This window comes from Leptopilina heterotoma, unplaced genomic scaffold, assembly GCF_015476425.1.
Source record: "Leptopilina heterotoma isolate Lh14 unplaced genomic scaffold, ASM1547642v1 Lhet_372, whole genome shotgun sequence".
Taxonomy (NCBI): Eukaryota; Metazoa; Arthropoda; class Insecta; order Hymenoptera; family Figitidae; genus Leptopilina; species Leptopilina heterotoma.
This window is the reverse complement of record NW_025111050.1, coordinates 30,625-49,970: the sequence shown is the minus strand read 5'-3', so window position 1 is coordinate 49,970 and position 19,346 is coordinate 30,625. Positions and strand designations below refer to the sequence as shown.

General features: G+C 28.5%; 1 protein-coding gene across 1 annotated transcript; it reads left to right on the top strand.

Annotated features, from left to right (window-relative positions):
• Positions 1-748: 748 nt before the first annotated feature.
• LOC122505825 lies at positions 749-12,002 on the top strand. The gene is made up of 2 exons (XM_043617672.1): positions 749-1,261; positions 11,985-12,002. Exons 1-2 carry the CDS (start codon positions 749-751, stop codon positions 12,000-12,002), a joined length of 531 nt encoding a protein of 176 aa, XP_043473607.1.
• Positions 12,003-19,346: the final 7,344 nt, after the last annotated feature.

Sequence of the window (19,346 nt, the reverse complement as noted above, 5' to 3'; positions counted from 1 at the left end):
AAGATAATTGAATCTTAAATAATTATTATAAAACGATTATACTAATTACTTTTTAAAAATATTTTAATGTAATTTTTTAAAAATAATTGAATTATTTAAAATAATTCTGAAATATTATTTTTGTATGTATTTAGATTTTTGGAAATATATGTCATTGAAAACACTGAAAATATTGAATTTTAAAAAATTAGAAGCCATTTTTCATCAATTTTTATTTTTAAATTTAATTTATACAATTTTCAAAAATTGTAACAAAATACTTAAAATAAATAAATTATTTTTCAATTAAATTTCACAAAATTTGAACTATTCAAAAAGGTTTTTATTATAGGTATATTTCAAAAATTGAATTATGTCTTATAAAATGATTCAAAAACAATTTTTGAATGATTTGTTTATAGTTACTTTTCGCATTATCAAAATCAAAATAACTTGCACATTTTTACTAAAAATTGTGGTTTTTTATGTATTGTCTCAATTTTCTTAATTTCATGAAAAAAAAATTTTCCTGACATTTTCCTGACTATGGTGTTTATATAACATTATAATAATTATAAAAAAATAAATATTTTAATCAAATTATAGTGTTTATTTATTATGTTAATGATTAACTCAATAACGCCTAAAAAAAGAAAATTCTTATCAAATTTTATTTTATTGAGTGTGCTCTTTTCGATTCTAGTGTGAAAAAAAGAATTTCGCCATTTTAAAGCCGACATTTTGAATTTTTTAATTTTTAATTGACGCAATGAGAAGAATGGAATATAATCCTGATATTCCTGAGCTTTTTATACAAAAACCTTACCGATGGAATCAAGAACCAGTTCATGCAGACGAAATAATAGCTCCTTTGCATAGAATTCCAGCACAAGAACCAGTTCATGCAGACGAAATAATAGCTCCTGTGCCGAGGATGCCAGCACAAGAACCAGTTCATGTTGATGAAATAATAGCTCCTGTGCCGAGGATTCCAGCACAAGAACCAGTTCATGTTGATGAAATAATAGCTCCTGTTCTGAGGATGCCAGCACAAGAACCAGTTCATGCAGATGAAATAATAGCTCCTGTGCAGAGGATATCTTTTGTTTATAATTCAACCGGTGATTCTGCCCCTTGGATCCGTGTAAGAACTCGACCCCGGTTAGAAGTTCCACTTCCACCATTAGAGGAAATGGAAGCACTAGTGGAAGATGAGGTACCGGCTCTTCTGCCTATAGCAGCACCTAGAAATGATCCACCTGTGCCAGCACCTTCGAACTGTGTACTTGACAACTTAAAAATTCAAGATGGCGGATCCAAAATGGCAGAAAAATCAGAGAAAAATACTTGATAAATAGCAAATGCATCATCAATATTCAAAACTTGATTTAAAACATCTGAAAATGACTTTTGGGGGGTTTAAGGGGTCGCAGATTACGAATATGAAGTTTAATTTTAATAATTCAAAATGGCGGATGAAAATATTTTAAAATCGATAAAATTGCATAAAATTACTCACTCATGGGTTTTTGGGGTCGATGATTACTAATATGAAGTTCAATTTTTTAAAATGACTTCTCGGAGGTTTTAGGGGTCACTGATTACGAATATAAAGTTTAATTTAAAAATTCATAATGGCGGATCCAATATTGCGGATAAAATTTTTTGAAAATTGATAAAATCGCATAGAATTACTCACTCGAGGGTTTTTGGGATCGCTGATTACGAATATAAAGTGCAATTTTTAAAATTCAAAATGGCGGATCCAATATGGCGCATAAAAAATTTTGAAAATCGATAAAATTGCATAGAATTACTCACTTGGTGGTTTTTAGGGTCGCTGATTACGAATATAAAGTGTTATTTTTCAAATTCAAAATGACGGATCCAATATGGCGGATAAAATTTTTTGAAAATCGATAAAATGGCATGAAACTACTCACTCGGGGGTTTTTGGGGACGCTGGTACGAATATAAAGTTCAATTTTTAAATTCAAAATGGCTGATAAAAGAATTGTAAAATTAATAATATTACAGGAAATTACTACTGGAAGGAAGATATCGTACTGTGTGGCATATTTTTTGGTTATCTTATAATCTATTTATTTTAAAAAAATCTTGGTAAGTAACTCTTATTCTTTTAATGAACTATTTTCTTGTATTATGCCTAAGCATAAGTCCAATAACGCAACTGAAATTACATCACCTAATCCACAGAGAAGGAAATATTTAACACGTAGTTTTCAATATGAAAAAGACCAAGCAAATAATAACACAGGCCGACAAAATTTGTTTTTGAAGAATCAGACAATACTTTTCCGAAGGTTTTCCACGCGTTGAATCCTCAAAATAGACTCTGCACGTCAGGTTTTCAAGATATTTTAACCTAAAAATGCAAAAAAGATGTTTTAGTTATATTTGATGTCATGTAACATCAAGAGATAATTTTTTCTCTAAAAGGTCAATATTGCACCTAAAAGCGCTACTCTTCCCCTTAATATCCATTTTAAAAATTTAAAAAATCTTTCTTTGTGTCTCAGTAATCGTTCATTGAATTTTCTGAGTTTGGCGAATTCTTCGAAAACCGAGTAGAAACAGACAAAACTTTGATAATAAAGAAGAATATAACTACAGACATATAAATTTTAAATAGTTCTGAGGATTTTCGATATAACTGAATACGAATTCGATGTCAGATATACAAAATTCAAAATGGCAAATTTTAAGCAAATACAATCAATTTTTAATAAAATCTTCTGCCATATTAGGTCGCTTTTTTAAATTTAAAAAATTGAACTTCATATTAGTAATCATCGACCCCAAAAACCCATGAGTGAGTAATTTTATGCAATTTTATCGATTTTAAAATATTTTCATCCGCCATTTTGAATTATTAAAATTAAACTTCATATTCGTAATCTGCGACCCCTAAAACCCCCCAAAAGTCATTTTCAGATGTTTTAAATCAAGTTTTGAATATTGATGATGCATTTGCTATTTATCAAGTATTTTTCTCTGATTTTTCTGCCATTTTGGATCCGCCATCTTGATTTTTTAAGTTGTCAAGTACACAGTTCGAAAGTACAACTATTTTATCCACCTATAGCATACATGAGACTCGCCAAAAAAATTCTTATTGATGTAAAAAGCATGTTTTAAAAAAAATCCTACGATTATTTCGGTATTTTTTCCATTTTGGGCGCCATATTGGTTTCCCTGATTGTCGAAATGCTTTTTTGACCCCGGATTCTGAAAAAGCGGACCTCAATACCCCCTAATACCAAAAGGTTCTTAAAAATCTAATCATTTAGGATAAAAATTCTTACCTTGAACTTCAGTCAAAAATTTTGGACATTTGGGCGTTAATGGATTAATAGCTCTTTTTTTATTTCTTCTTTTTTATTTCTTCTTTTTTTGATTTTATTTTTTTTATGTGTTTCTTAAATGTTTTTTTCTGCAAGATCAGTTTACTAATGATCACTTTTGCATGACCTTTTATTTTGTTCAATGTTTTTTTTAGTTTTCTAACCTCAATTACAATTTCAATTATTAGTTTTCTTTTAATTTCTCCAATTTTTTTACTTTTCTAACCTCAATTAGAATTTTTTAGATTTCAAATCTTAATTACATTATTTTTTATGTTTCTTTTGTTTTCTAACCTCAATTACAATCACAATTTTTTAGTTTTCCTTTTATTTTTCTTATGTTTTTTTTATTAGATTTTAAACCTTAATTACATCTTTTTTTCTATTATTTTTTAGCTTTAATTTTTTTATGTCTGCAATTCTTTTCTTGTTCAGTTTTAAAATCTGAATTACATCTTTTTTTCATTTACTTTTTTAGTTTACATTTTCTAATGTTTCTTTTTTTAATTGTTTTAATTTAAATGTGTTTATTTGAATGTATACATATGTAAAAAAAAGTTTTTTTGTTTTAGTTAGTTGAACATATGTATATTTACTAGTTGTATGTAATACGTCTTTATTTGGCTTCATATTGTATAACATTTTTTCTCTTTAATTTGAATGTGTTTATTTGAATGTATACATATGTAAAAAAAAGTTTTTTGTTTTAGTTAGTTGAACATATGTATATTTCCTGTTTTTGTGTGTAATATATCATTATTTGACTATACATTGTGTTATATTTTATTTGAGATGTTCTTTACTTTATTTTAGATGTTATATTAATGTATGTTTAAATTTATTGTAATTAATATTTAATGATAACATTAATTTAAAATAGATTATTTTTTAATTCCAATATTGACTTGATAATAATTTAATTAATATTGACTTGTTATTACTTTTCTTTTAATTAACGTTGAGTCAACTTAAATTTATTATAAGCTTAATTCGAACTTAAGAAATTAACTAATATTGTTGTATATTTAAAAATTTTGTAATTATTAAACAATATTTAACTTATTGTAATATAGATAAATTAAAGTTATCTTTAATATTACATATTTTGAAATAAGATTGATTTATTTACATTAAAATGTCTATTTATGTATTATATTTAGTATATAACTATTGTTAAAGAGTCCTACAAGGGTGACTAACACACAGTAGAAGCCTCATTCGACTCGTAGCAGTGGAGTGAGCTACCCACAATTGGAAATGAGCTACCGGTGCTACCAATGCCTCGTGAGGATGGTGCAATGCAATACAATACAATACAATACAATAAAAAATTTCGTGTATGTATGTATGTATGTATGTATGTATGTATGTATGTATGTATGTATGTGTGTCGGTATGTCACAGAATCTTTGTTCGCGCATCACTTAAAAACTGCTGAACCATTTGAAACCAAATTTGGCAGAATGTTAGACCTAGGGCCAAGCAAGGTTAATAAATTTACAGATTTGAAAAATATTAATTAGAACAGGAGATATTCAATTTTTTCGAAAAATTCAAAAATTTTCAAATTTTACATTTTTTTAAAAAATGCTTTCAAACTTTCTATAATTGAGTGTAACATGTTATTTAGTCACATTTTAGAATAGTTTTGCCAAAAATAATGTCCTATAACTAAGATGTAAGTATAAATTTTTTTTTTTAAATTCAAAAAATCGAAATTTTTCAAATTTTAAATTTTTTAATAAATTGCTTTTAAACTCTCTATAATTGAGTGTTACATGTTACATAGTCAAATTTTAGCATAATTTTTAAAAAAAAGTACTGTCCTGTAACTAAGACGTAAGTATAAAAATGATTTCGAAAAATTCAAAAAATCGCAAATTTCCAAATTTAATATTTTTTAATGGACTGCTTTTAAACTATCTATAATTAAGTATTACATGTTATTTAGTCACATTTTAGCATAATTTTAAGATTTAAGTATAAAAAAGTTTTCAAATAATTGAAAAAATCGCAAGTTTACAAAGTTTACATTGTTTAATGAATTGCTTTTAAACACTGTATAATTAAGTATTACATGTTATTTAGTCACATTTTCGCATAATTTTGCACAAAAAATGATATGACTAAGATGTAAGTATAAAAATATGTTCGATATCAAAAAATCGAAAAAATTATAATTGTTATTAATTACTATCAAGTTTAATTCAGTAGTATTTTTAAGGTCTTTGATTAAGATTTTGACGTCAAAATAATGCAATTCATAATTATTTATCCAATTCATTCAGTATTCTTTAATTAAAAGAAGTTCAGAGACTTTAAAAATGGAGATGTTTTATAATAAATATTTTATGATAATTTTCCATAATTTTAGATTTTTTGCCAAAGAATGGAGACTATTAAATAAGTAAAATATTTTTAAAGAGCACAAAAATAATAAAGCTAAATGCCATAAAAAAGAAGGAAAAATATTGAATTTTAAGAAATTCGGTTTTTTGAATTTTTGCTAATTTTCCATAATTTTAGATTTTTTACCAATGGGTGGAGACTATTAAACAAGTAGATTATTTTTGAAGAGCACAAAAATATTAAAGCTAAATGTAATAAAAAAGAAGGAAAAATGTTGAATTTTAATATATTCAGTTTTTTGAATTTTTGCTAATTTTCCATAATTTTAAATTTTTTACCAAAGGGTGGAGACTATTAAATATGTAAATTATTTTAAAAGAGCACAAAAATAATGAATCTAAATGCCATAAAAAAGAAGAAAAAATGTTGAATTTTAAGAAATTCGGTTTTTTGAATTTTTGCTAATTTTCCATAATTTTAGATTTTTTACCAATGGGTGGAGACTATTAAACAAGTAGATTATTTTTGAAAAGCAAAAAAATATTAAAGCTAAATGCAATAAAAAAGAAGGAAAAATGTTGAATTTTAAGAAATTAAGTTTTCTGAATTTTTGCTAATTTTCCATAATTTTAACTTTTTTACCACAGGGTGGAGACTATTAAATATGTAAATTATTTTTAAAGAGCACAAAAATAGTGAAGCTAAATGCTATAAAAAAGAAGAAAAAATGTTGAATTTTAAGAAATTCGGTTTTTTGAATTTTGGCTAATTTTCCATAATTTTAGATTTTTTACCAAATGATGGAGACTATTAAACAAGTAAATTATTTTTGAAGAGCACAAAAATATTAAAGCTAAATGCAATAAAAAAGAAGGAAAAAAGTTGAATTTTAAGAAATTCAGTTTTTTGAATTTTTTCTAATTTTCCATAATTTTAAATTTTCTATCAAAGGGTGGAGACTATTAACCCTCCTGCGTACCTATTTTCACCCATAAAATTGTTTCCAAATGCACAAATTTTTCACACTGTTGGATTTTTCTACAATTTGGTACCTAGGGGTTTTTGGGGTCGCTGATTACGAATCTGAGGTTAGATTTAAAAAATTCAAAATGGCGGATCCAATATGTCGGATGAATTTTTAAAAAATTGTTTGATTGTAATGAAACTTAATATCTAGGGGTTTTTGGGGTCGCTGATTACGAATCTGAGGTCAGATTTAAAAAATTCAAAATGGCGGATCCAATATGATGGATGAGTTTTTAAAAAATTCATCAAAATTTCTTGAAAATTTATAATCGGGGGTTTTTGAGGTCGCTGATTACGAATCTAAGATCAAATTAGGAAAATTCAAAATGGCGGATCCAATATGGCGGACGAATTTTTAAAAAATTGTTTGATTTTATTAAAAAAATTTAATGAAACTTTGTGTCTAGGGTTTATAGAGGTCACTAATTACGAAGCTGAGATCAGATTTTAAAAATACAGAAGATCAGAGCCAATATGGCCGCCAGTTTTAGAAATTTTTTAGATTTGTTTTAGATATATTGGTATTTTACGAGTCCTTCATAAACTACGTCTCTGTTATATGAAACAATGTGCATTTTTTAGACTTCCTAAGTTGAGTAGTACTACATAATGATGTTTTATGAATATAACAATTTAACACATATTTAAACAAATAATTATAGATGTTGATTAACTCCTTGCACAAAAGACTTAGAAACATGCTTTTTCCAAATTTTAAAAGTTAACAAGATCAGTATTATTGTAAGATTCATGTTTGTTAATTGCAAAATTGGAGGTATATTATTCAGCTTAGTTAATTTCAAAATTTAAAAAAATTGCATACTTCTAGATGTTTTTTGTAATAAGTTAGTAAACAACAACATTATTTGTTTAAAAAATTAAAGAATCATTAAATTTATGAAAAATCTTCATGTAATATTACACAGCTTAGTTAATTGCAAAATTAGAAAAAAGCTGCACGTTTCTAGATATTTTTTGTAAAAAGTTAGTACATAACAACAATTATTTGTTAAAACAATCAAAGAATTGTTAAATTTATAAAATATTCTTATATTGCCATTTTGAGTTTTAAAAATCTGACCTCAGATTTGTAATCAGCGACCACGAAAACCTCTAGATACCAAGTTTTATTAAAATCAAACAATTTTTTTAAAATTCATCCGCCATATTGGATCCGCCATTTTTAATTTTTTAAATCTGACCTTAGATTCTTAATCAGCGACCTCAAAAACACCCGATTATAAATTTTCAAGAAATTTGGATAAATTTTTGAAAAACTCATCCGCCATATTGGATCCGCCATTTTGGATTTTTTAAATATGACCTTAGATTCGTAATCAGCGACCTCAAAAACCCCTGATTATAAATTTTCAAGAAATTTGGATAAATTTTTGAAAAACTCATCCGCTATATTGGATCCGCCATTTTGGATTTTTTAAATCTGACCTTAGATTCGTAATCAGCGACCTCAAATAACCCCGATTATAAATTTTCAAGAAATTCGGACGAATTTTTGAAAAACTCATCCGCCATATTGGATCCGCCATTCTAAATTTTTTTAATCTGGCTTCAGATTCTTAATCAGCGACCTCAAAAAACCCCGATTATAAATTTTCAAGAAATTTGGATAAATTTTTGAAAGACTCATCCGCCATATTGGATCCGCCATTTTGGATTTTTTAAATATGACCTTAGATTCGTAATCAGCGACATCAAAAACCCCCTATTATAAATTTTCAAGAAATTCGGATGAATTTTTGAAAAACTCATCCGCCATATTGGATCCGCCATTTTAAATTTTTTTAATCTGGCTTCAGATTCTTAATCAGCAACCCCAAAAATCTTTGAGATACCAAGTTTCATTGAAATCAAACAATTTTTTAAGAGAAGTATGTATTTGCAACTTTTATTTTGTGACCTATCCTCTGCTGTTTATAACAAATATTTAATACTTCGTTTATTAACAAATACTTTAATTAGAGACTTTATTATGTATGTATCATTAACTATGAACCTTGCACTGTAAGTTGCACTTTGTCTCGTGTGTTAAAGTTAATTTGTTTAAAAGTTATGAGAAAAAATATTTGGACGAGTATACTCGTCCTCGCGCATTTGGTAACAACTTAGTTTGGACGAGTATACTCGTCACGGTACGCAGGAGGGTTAAATATGTAAATTATTTTAAAAGAGCACAAAAATAGTGAAGCTAAATGCTATAAAAAAGAAGAAAAAATGTTGAATTTTAAGAAATTCGGTTTTTTGAATTTTTGCGAATTGTCCATAATTTTAGATTATTTACCAAAGGGTGGAGAATTTTTAATAAGTAAATTATTTTTGAAGAGCACAAAAATAATGAAGCTAAATGCCATAAAAAAAGAAGAAAAAATGTTGAATTTTAAGAAATTCGGTTTTTTAAATTTTTGCTAATTTTCCATAATTTTAGATTTTTTACCAAAGGGTAGAGATAACAAATTAAGTAAAGAATTTTTGAAGAGCACAAAAATAATGAAGCTAAATGCCATAAAAAAGAAAAAAAAATGTTGAATTTTAAGAAATTCGGTTTTTTAAACTTTGGTAATTTTCCATAATTTTAGATTTTTATCAAAGGGTAGAGATAACAAATTAAGTAAAGTATTTTTAAAGAGCACAAAAATAATGAAGCTAAATGCCATAAAAGAAGAAAAAATGTTAAATTTTAAAAAATTCGGTTTTTTGAATTTTTACTCATTTTCCATAATTTTAGATTTTTTACCAAACATTGAAGACTTTTAAATAAGTACATTATTTTTGAAGAGCACAAGAATAATGAAGCTTAATGACATAAAAGAGAAGAAAAAAATGTTAAATTTTAAGAAATTGGGTTTTTCGAATTTTTGATAATTTTTAGGGTTCCGTACACCTACGGTGTATCGGCGGAACCATATTGGTGAGACTCGTGTGTTCGTAGCCAAATCGTGCCCCCCTCTAGCGGCTAAACTATTTGACCTAAAGAGCTCAAATTTGGTCCAGATATGTATTTTCACTCGTAGATCACAGGAAAAATATAGCTAATGTGATTGGACGCGATGGTCATAGCGTTGTCAAGGAAATAACAAGATTTTTGGCAAAAAATGCATAAAAAGTGACCATTCCCCCCTTAACTTCTAAACTATTCGACATGGAGAGCTGAAATTTTGCATGCTGGTGTATTTTTACTCGAATATTACAGAAAAAATATAGAGAACTTGATATGTAATGATGGCCATAGCGTTGTCAAGGAAAAACTAAAAAATTAAAAAAAAAAAATTTTTTCTTTAACTTTTACATTATTTGACCTAATGAGCTGAAAATTGGTATCCTAGTGTATTATTACAGTCTGACGACAAAAAATTTATTTAAGAAACTTTTTGAAAAAAAATAAAAAAAAAATTTTTTTAAATTTTTTTTTCAAAAAAAAAAAAATTTTAATTTTTTTTAGTTTAAATACGTGGCATTAATTATTTTAAGGAAGAGTTAAATTTTAAGAGAATAAATGAGAGATTGTTTTATGACTTTAATTTCTTAACTAAAAATAAAAAAATATTGGACAAGTGCGAGTTGTACTCACACTGCAATGGCGGGTTCCGTACACAAATATTAAAACAATACTTGCAACATTTATCGGTAATAGGTAGAATTAAAATAAACAATTAAAAAAATATATTAAAATCATTTGATAAAAAAAATAACTAAAAAAAATTAAAGTTTTGTATATCTAATATTGTAAACAAATAATAAGCAGAGGAACTATAATTTTCAAAATTTTGTTGCAAGTATTGTTTTAATATTTGTGTACGGAACCCGCCATTGCAGTGCGAGTACAACTCGCACTTGTCCAATATTTTATTTTTTGCTAAAAGGTGGAGACTATTCAAATAGTAATACAGTCGGGCCTCCGAACTGAACGCTTTCAAACTGTACGCTGTCGCCAAACTGTACGCTGGCTTTAGTTTTTAAGTGCTCCACAGTGTACGGTGGCGCTACTAAATTCAGTGCCGTACACGGAGAGAAAAATCAAGCGTTTGTAGTATGGAGACTTCCTATGCTAATTTTGTATGAACGTCCTGCTAAAGAGGCATGTTTTTATACCTCAGTTGCATGAAACATATACTAAAAAAGCATGGATCTCTTGCAATCGTAGTATACTGACGTCCCATGCGTTACAGGTAGAACTTTTATGCTGATAACGTAGAAATTTATACAAATACAGCAGAAGTTTTACGCATATTGCGCATGTGCATTCTTTTACGAAATAAGTTTAACTGTCCATACTACAAACGCTTGATTTTTCTCTCCGTGTATATTTGAAAATGTTGCCTTTTAAGGAAGAATCTGAGGGACAGTCAAATAAAAAGTTATTCCAATGTCATAATTTCGTAATTTAAAAAAACTAATTAAATTTTAAATTCGTCTTGTTGGAAAGGCGAAGAATTTAATTTTGAATATTTAAAACGATTAAAAGTTTCATTTGAATAAAAATTACAATTTTCTGTCAATAAGAATAAACATTTGTTAAATTTTAGGTTATGTTACTTAAATCATTCATTATTGACAACAAAATTATAATTTTTTATTCAAATATATATTTAAAATTTTCAAAATTTAGAAAATTAAATTCCTTACGCTTTTACCAAAAGGAATTGAAAATTTAATTTGACTTTTTTTAAAATACGAAATTATGACATTGGATTAACTTTTGTTCCGATTGTTTATCAAATTCTTCCTTACAATTAAAAATTTTACTGATTTAATCAAATTATTTTCTTTTCCATAATTTGGATAAATCAGTGGACTTCTTTTAATTTTATGAGGCAATACATTTTGGTTAAAAATTGTTAATTTTTCTAACATTTATAATTTTAAGAATAGTATATATTTTTATGATTTTAATTAATTTTAAATCTAAAATTATGTATATTATAGTCCCAGACGATAAATGAGGAGCAAATTTTCAAAACTTGATAAATTCCTATTTTCTTATTATTTCGAGAAATCGAAATAAATTACTTTCCTGACATAACCACTCAGTTAATTTCAAACTAAAAAATTTGTAATTTTTACTATTTGTAACAAAGTTTTTATATTTAATACGTTCTGTTTTTAATAAAACTTTCACATAATAAAGTAACTTTAAGGTTTTGGTAATTTGTTCTAATAACAAACATAAAAATTAAAAGTCAATTTGGTTATGTCAAAAAGTTTTTAAATTGAAAATTCGCTGTTAATAATTTTTTTTAAATTTAGCAGGGACATGACGATTTGTGAGATATTTAAATTATTAAATTTATGTTTATCTCGATTTTAAAAAAAAATATATTTATCAACTTTTGAAAACTTGCTCCTTAAATATATAAGTGTACAGTCCTGAAAATTAAATAGTGGGGATGAGTTCGTCAGCGTACAGTTTTAAATCAAGTGGAGGGGTTATTTCTGGGGTACCGTACAGTTCTGCGGCCCGACTGTATTATACTACCGAAATAGCTATTGGTAACTAATTATTAATTTTCCGGTCAAATTAAATTTTCGGCTTTTTCTGATTTTCCAGATTGGTAAAAACATTGTTAAATGTATTTGTAGAAACTAAAACCCGTCGAAGACGGGTAGGACAGCTAGTAATATAATATAATATCTCCGCCGCTGGTTGTTCACTGCCGAACATCATTGATGTCTTAGATGTGCTGGGAGAAGTGGGTCCACTGCCAAACATCATTGATTTCTTTGATGTGCTGGGAGAAGTGGTCCCGCTGCCAGACACGACTGGCATCATGGATATGTTTGGAAGACCTTGCCGTGGTGGTGGGGCTTTTTACTAAAGGGCAACCAAACAGCAAGAAAGAATGGATTCACAAATTTCAAAAAAAGTACCCCATGTGAGCAGGCCGGAAACGGGAAATCTCACCATCGGTCCCAAGACTGATGCTCAAGTGCGAGCGGATTGTGGGAGCGCACAATTTCTTGCAGTGCCACGGGTGATCGTGGAAAGATTAGATCCACAGAACATCGTGGAAGGAGAAAGAATAAGAAAAGGGAGCGCGTTGAGCCTTCTGAGTGTGTCAAGCTGCAGTAGCGGAAAGACCGTACATAGCGCTATCCACTCAGAAGTAGACGACGAGGCGATAGAAGAGACTCGCGAGATATGCTCGCGGCTAAGAAAGAAGGAGGCGACTTGCCTCGACAAAATGGAGTGGAAGGTCGCAAAGATGATAAAATCTTGCGACATTTAGAAGAACGTCAACAGGACGGTAAAAGATGGACTCAAAGCCATCGAAATCCTGTTTGTCCAGTCGACCTGTGTTTTTTCGTGCCAAAATTAATACCTGACTTCTGACTGTGGATTCATATAGTGTGGGGTGGTAGTATGAATGTGTATATGTTTCTCACTCGAGATTTTACTGGCTGCGCGTTATAAACAACTTTGAAAGTGCCGAAAAACAGTTTTTTTGATGACTGTTCTTTCCCATAAAATTATATGGGAAAAAGTTGTTATTAAAAGTTATAGAGCTCAGAAATACCTGTAAAATGATGGGTCATTTGTTTAAATTGGTTCATTTGTTTACTTGAAAATTAATTTAAACCACTAAAAATGACAATTTTTTAATTGTTTAATAACTTGAACAAAAGTTAACCAATTCTTTCGGTATTCTCCAAAAATATGCCTCTCAGGGCCCTTAAGATGTATGCAAAATTTGAAGCCAATCGCATATATAGTTTATAAAAAATTCCATTTGTTAACTAAAAACATGGTTTTTTTCAACGGAATTTCTACATTTTTGGCTGTATGAAAATCAGTTTGTTTTTTTGGGTTCTCTTTATAAAATGCCAATCTGTCAATCACAATTTGTGGCAAATTGAATTTTTGCAAAACAACTGGCTTTTTAGGGGGGGGGGGTAATTTTTTGCTGATAAACAAATGATCCCTGTATCAACAATTTTTACTTTAACAATTTGGGATAAACGCCATTTGTTTACTTATTCTTTTCTGCAAATTTTGCAAAAAAAATTTTTGATCTAGGTCAAAAGAAGGGGGAGATAATTATTTTTTTTCAAAAAATTCCTGAGCCTTTATTTGTTGATATTTTTAATTTCTTTTTTTATATTTTTTTAGTTAATTAGTCATACTATTTATAAAAAAATCAATGTAAACATATATGCACTTCTTGTTCTTAAAAAACTTGGTAAAAAGTGTGTGACGTTTGAAGTTGCTCTAGGCAGCGCACTGTGGGCCAGACGACCTACTTCAGTGGCCAAAAGTCACTTTTAGAATTTTATTAAATGAAGTTTACCATTTCAATGAGTAGTAACCAAAGTAGTTATTCTACAAATTTGGTTGTCAAATGATAATATATTTTTAATGTACACTTGCGCAAAGTTTGAAAAAAATTCTAATTTTTATCAAATGTATTTGTAATAAAAGTCATTTGGTTTATAATTATTTAAAAGAATTCACTCTATCTTTTTTCTAATTTTTCTTTCTACATTCGAAGTAATAAAAATAAAAATAGAAGTCAATTCGTTTAAAGTTGTTAAAGTACCACATGGTTTTATTTAAGGGGACATTCCAGTTTAAAATGTCAAAAAAATCGATTTTTTTTGTTTTTATTTTCGGATTTCTTATATTATCAAGAATACTCTTCTAAAATATTATTGAAAAATTCGAAGTAAAACAAAAGTTATACATCCTTATTCTTCGCAATGTCAAAGATGTTTTTGTATGCGAATAAGCAATCGAATGATTTAAATGTTTTCTCATTTGCATTTTTTAGAAAAGACAAACAAAAATGTATTTGGTGTTGCTGATCACAAATTAGATATCAAATTTTCAAAATTCAAAATGGCGGATCCAATATGGCAGAAAAGAAAATTTTTTTATTTTAATTTTTTTTCGTCTACCATATTGCATCTGCCATTTTTAATTTTGAAAAATGATGTCATATTTGTAATCAGCGACCCCAAAAACCTCCCCGTAACGATTTTTAAGCAAATCCAATGATTTTGAAAAAAAATGTCCGTCATATTGGATCCGCCATTTTGAATTTTAAAAATCTGATTCCATATTCGTAATAAGCGACCTCAAAAACCCCCGAGTAACGATTTTCAAGCAAATCCGATGATTTTTTTTATATTTCGAAACTTAAACAAAAACTTTAAATGCGTTTTTCTTAAAATGTCCTTTTTTGATCTGGTAAGAGTGATATCTCGAGTTCTTTTGAAGCGATTTTAAAAAATCGAACGGCTATTGATTTAGCGTCATCATGCCTATAAGTGGAACCTCAAAAAAACACATTTTTTTTGCATATTATGGGGAAAAAGTACTCTATAAAAAAGGGGGGGAAGAAAATTCCACTTTTTTGAGGTTCCACACCTAAAGAAATATCTAACGAAGAGAATGTCACTTCGTTTTTGGTTTTATCTGTTTTAGAAAGTTTGGAATCGATCTTACCACCGAAAATGGGCATTTTTGAAAATGGCGTATATCGCCGCCATTTTTAAATAAAAATGAAAAATTTTTTTTTTACAAATTCTTAAATAAATTATTTATTACATGTAAAAGAAACTTTGTAAATAAATGTCATAGTTATTTTAATAATATATACTAAAAAAGCCTTTTTTTTGCCAGTTTTGAACTGGAGTGTCCCCTTAAGTAATTGTAAAAATTTTCATTAATGTAGTACTTCCGAAAGTAAACTCCCCGAGACTCCACTAGATTTTCAATTCTCTCAACTTCTGATTTCTTTAATAGACCTTAAAGAATAAGAAAAATCCGCCCACTTTTGCCCGAATTCAGATTCTGATATAATATATGCTTACATTAAAGAATTTAGCTATATACCATATATTACACTTATTTAACACCTTATCGTGGACATTGCATCTTTCATGTTATACATGATTTGTAATTTGTATTTTTCAATTAAATCTGGTTAACTTGCAATAAAAATAGGTCAATGTATAATAATATCATAAAAAAACAATTATAAAAATGTCGAAATTAACCAAACGAGAAGTTCTTGACATTATTTCAAGGAATAATGATATAAAAATTACGTCTAATGAAATTTTATCTATAATCAATATGGATGTTAATAATATCTCAGAAGAAGATTTCAAAAAATTAAAAAATTCATTAACTTCATTGAAATGCAAAAATTTGAAAAAATTTGAAAGTGCAAAAAGGATGAAGGATAGATATGAAGCAATGAATTCTAAATGGTTAGATTCTGATTTTTCCACATCAATTTCTGAAATTGATGAAAACAAGCCTCAATCATCTAAATTTGGTCGCCCTGCTATTGAATTATCTAAAAAAATTCACAACGTCGAGAAGTTACTGAAATTAGTGCAGAATTGAAACATGATCCACAGAGAATGATTATGGCATGTCGTTATGCATCGAGGCGTTCTGGAAATTTTAATTTATGTTTTGTACTCGATAATATACTGAAATGTTTAGAGCAACCTAAAAAAATTAGGAAATTAATCAACGAACCCCTAGTTTCAATTGTGAAAAAAACTCCAGAAGAAGCCTTAGCATTTTTATTAGAGAAATTTTTGAGTAAAGATTTGTATCAAAGCATTCGCACAGAAGTTAAATCATGTAGTGCAGATATCTGTCCAACCTACAATGAAGTTAGACTTGCTAAGGAAGAATGTCGCCCTCCAAAAAATTCTCTTTCTCTTTCTGAAAAGATTGTAAGGGTCACCCTTCAATCCTTATTAAACCATACCACAGAAAGAATTGTAAAATTGCAATCTGAAGTTATTATTTAGTACATACAGAAAACAAACTTAGTATTATTAGAAAGCGTGATGATGTTTTCATAGGGGTTTGATGGTTGTTCAGGATTATCTTGGTATAATCAGTTATACAAATCTGCAGCAGAAAATGCGCCACAAAGTGATGGAAATCTGTTTGTTACAACTGCAATTTCTTTACGATTACTATTCAACTCCGATGAAGAAAATATAGTTCTCTATGGAACAACAGAAGATCGCAATCCCCAAAATCATGTCACCCTCTTTGCATTCAATACATTTCAGAAACTGCAGATGTTATTTTGGTGCAAAAAAGTACGTTGAAGAAGAAATTGACAAACTAGAAATTCTTGAAATTGCATTGGATGATAATCGTCGAATTCGAGTTCATTTTTCTCTGTTTTTGACATTAATTGACGGAAAAGTTCTAAACATCATAACAAATACAAAATCAATGCAAAACTGTCCTATTTGTCACGCAACTCCCTCAATGTTTAATAATTTGTCTAATGAAGATAAATGTATTTTTTTACCAAATCCAAACTCGCTCGAATATGGTTTAAGTCCCCTTCATGCATGGATAAAATTTCTGGAAGTTTGTCTGAATATCTCCTACAGAATAAACATAAAAGTCTGGCAGGTAAGAAAAAAAGAGCACAAATTGGAATTTATTAAAAGAAAAAAATATATACAAAACATTTCGTGGGAAAAATTAGGAATTATTGTGGATAAACCAAAACCTGGTGGTTCTGGTAGTACAAATAATGGGAATACCGCTAGAAGAGCTTTTCAATGTCCGGAGTTACTCGCTGAATTGCTTGGACTTAACGTGCAGATGCTTCGGAATTTTAAGAAAATTCTTATTGCTTTATCTTGTCATCTTTCTATTGACGCATTAAAGTTTGATGTTTTATGCAAATCAACAGCGAAAATTTATGTTGAGCACTATCGTTGGTATTTAATGTCAGCATCTTTGCATAAAATTCTTATGCACGGTGGTGATGTGATAAGAACAAGTTTATTACCAATAGGTATGTTAGGCGAGGAAGCATCGGAATCAAGAAATAAATATTACAAGAGCGACAGACAACATCATGCAAGACAAATCAGTCGAGAAGCTAATCTTGAAGATGTATTTTATAGATCCATGGACAGTACAGATCCAATTATAAATAATATTAGTTTTTAATCACGAATGAAAAAGAAAAATAAAATTTCGCTGGCGACAGAAATTGGGGATTTACTTGAAGTTCCACAAGAAACTTCAAACAATGACTATGAAGTGGAAGATGAAGATAAACAGATGGACATATCGGATACTACGGAAACTCTCGAATATTTACAGAACATAGAACTGTCAGCATAGGAAGACTTGGAAGATTATTATATTTGATTTTTATAAGAAAAAGTAGGAGGCAAGGGGACCCACTCAGAAAGCACCCCGAATGTGAGAGGCTAGGGGAACTTACTCAGAAACCTCCCTGAAACGTGGGAGGCAAGGGGATAAACTCAGAAAGCACCCCGAAAGTGAGAGGCTAGGGGAACTCACTCAGAAACCTCCCCGAAACGTGGGAGGCAAGGGGACCCACTCAGAAAGCACCCCGAATGGGGTTTAAATAGCACTGCAACCTTCTCTTGGTATACCCTGGAAAATACAATAACAGTAGGCGAACTGCAGGCAAACAATAAAAAATATTAACTTTTTAAAATTAAAAACTATCACTTTTACTATAAATCAGCAATCCAAAAATCTGATTCAAATATAAATTTAACAATTTTTGCATAATAAGGCCATCATATTGGATCCGCCATTTTGAATTTTGAAAAACTAAGCTCAGATTCGTAATCAACTACCTTAAAAACCCCTGAGAAATAATTTTCAGGCAAATTGTATCAATTTTTAAAAAACTGTCCACCACATTAGATCCTCCATTTTCAATTTTGTAAAAATAAGTTCAGATTCGTAATCAGCGACCCCAAAAACCCCTGAGTATTAATTTTCAGGTCAATTGGATCAAATTTAAAAAAATTGTCTGCCATATTGGATCCGTCATTTTGAATTTTGAAAAACTAAGTTCAGATTCGTAATCAGCGACCCCAAAAACCCCTGAGTAATAATTTTCAGGCAATTTTAAATAAATTTGGAGTTTTGGCCAGCAAACTAGGTCGCCTGGCCCACTGTGCCTTAGCCGGTTTGGAAATTTTTATGCACGCTGAAGACAATATACCCTGCTAACGAAATCTTTTTTGTTTTTTACTTCAGATGATCCTGTTTTGACTTATCCTGTTCACAGAAAATCACATTTTTTAACACTAGACGTATAATTATTAATCGTTTTTATAATTATTAACATTTTTTAATAAAAAAGCAAAACTTTTTCAAATGATAATAATAAATATTCTACAAAAATTGTTATATAAATATATTTATCGATATTTAAAAAAAATCGAAAAAGACCCTGTTTTCGATCTCATGACTACGTATTTCCCTAAATAATTTGTAACATAAAATCTTTATTTTAACAATTGTTTAAAAAAAATATTTTTGTTATCGTCAGAAATAATTATTTAAATAAATATTAAAAATGAGATATTCAATTAGATATTGAATATTTGTTTGTTTTTATATTTAGCTTGATAAATTGCGAAATTGTGAAAAAACTAAATTTTTTAGATGCACTATGAATGCAGTTTGTAAAAACAATAATTTGCTTAAGTAATTGATAATAAAACAATGTATATTATCTATCTACTATTATATTCAACTTGATAATTTGCAAAATTAAGAAATACTGCAACTTTGTAAGTACGATGTGTGAAAGTAAGTAAATGACAATTATTTGTTTAAACAATTGT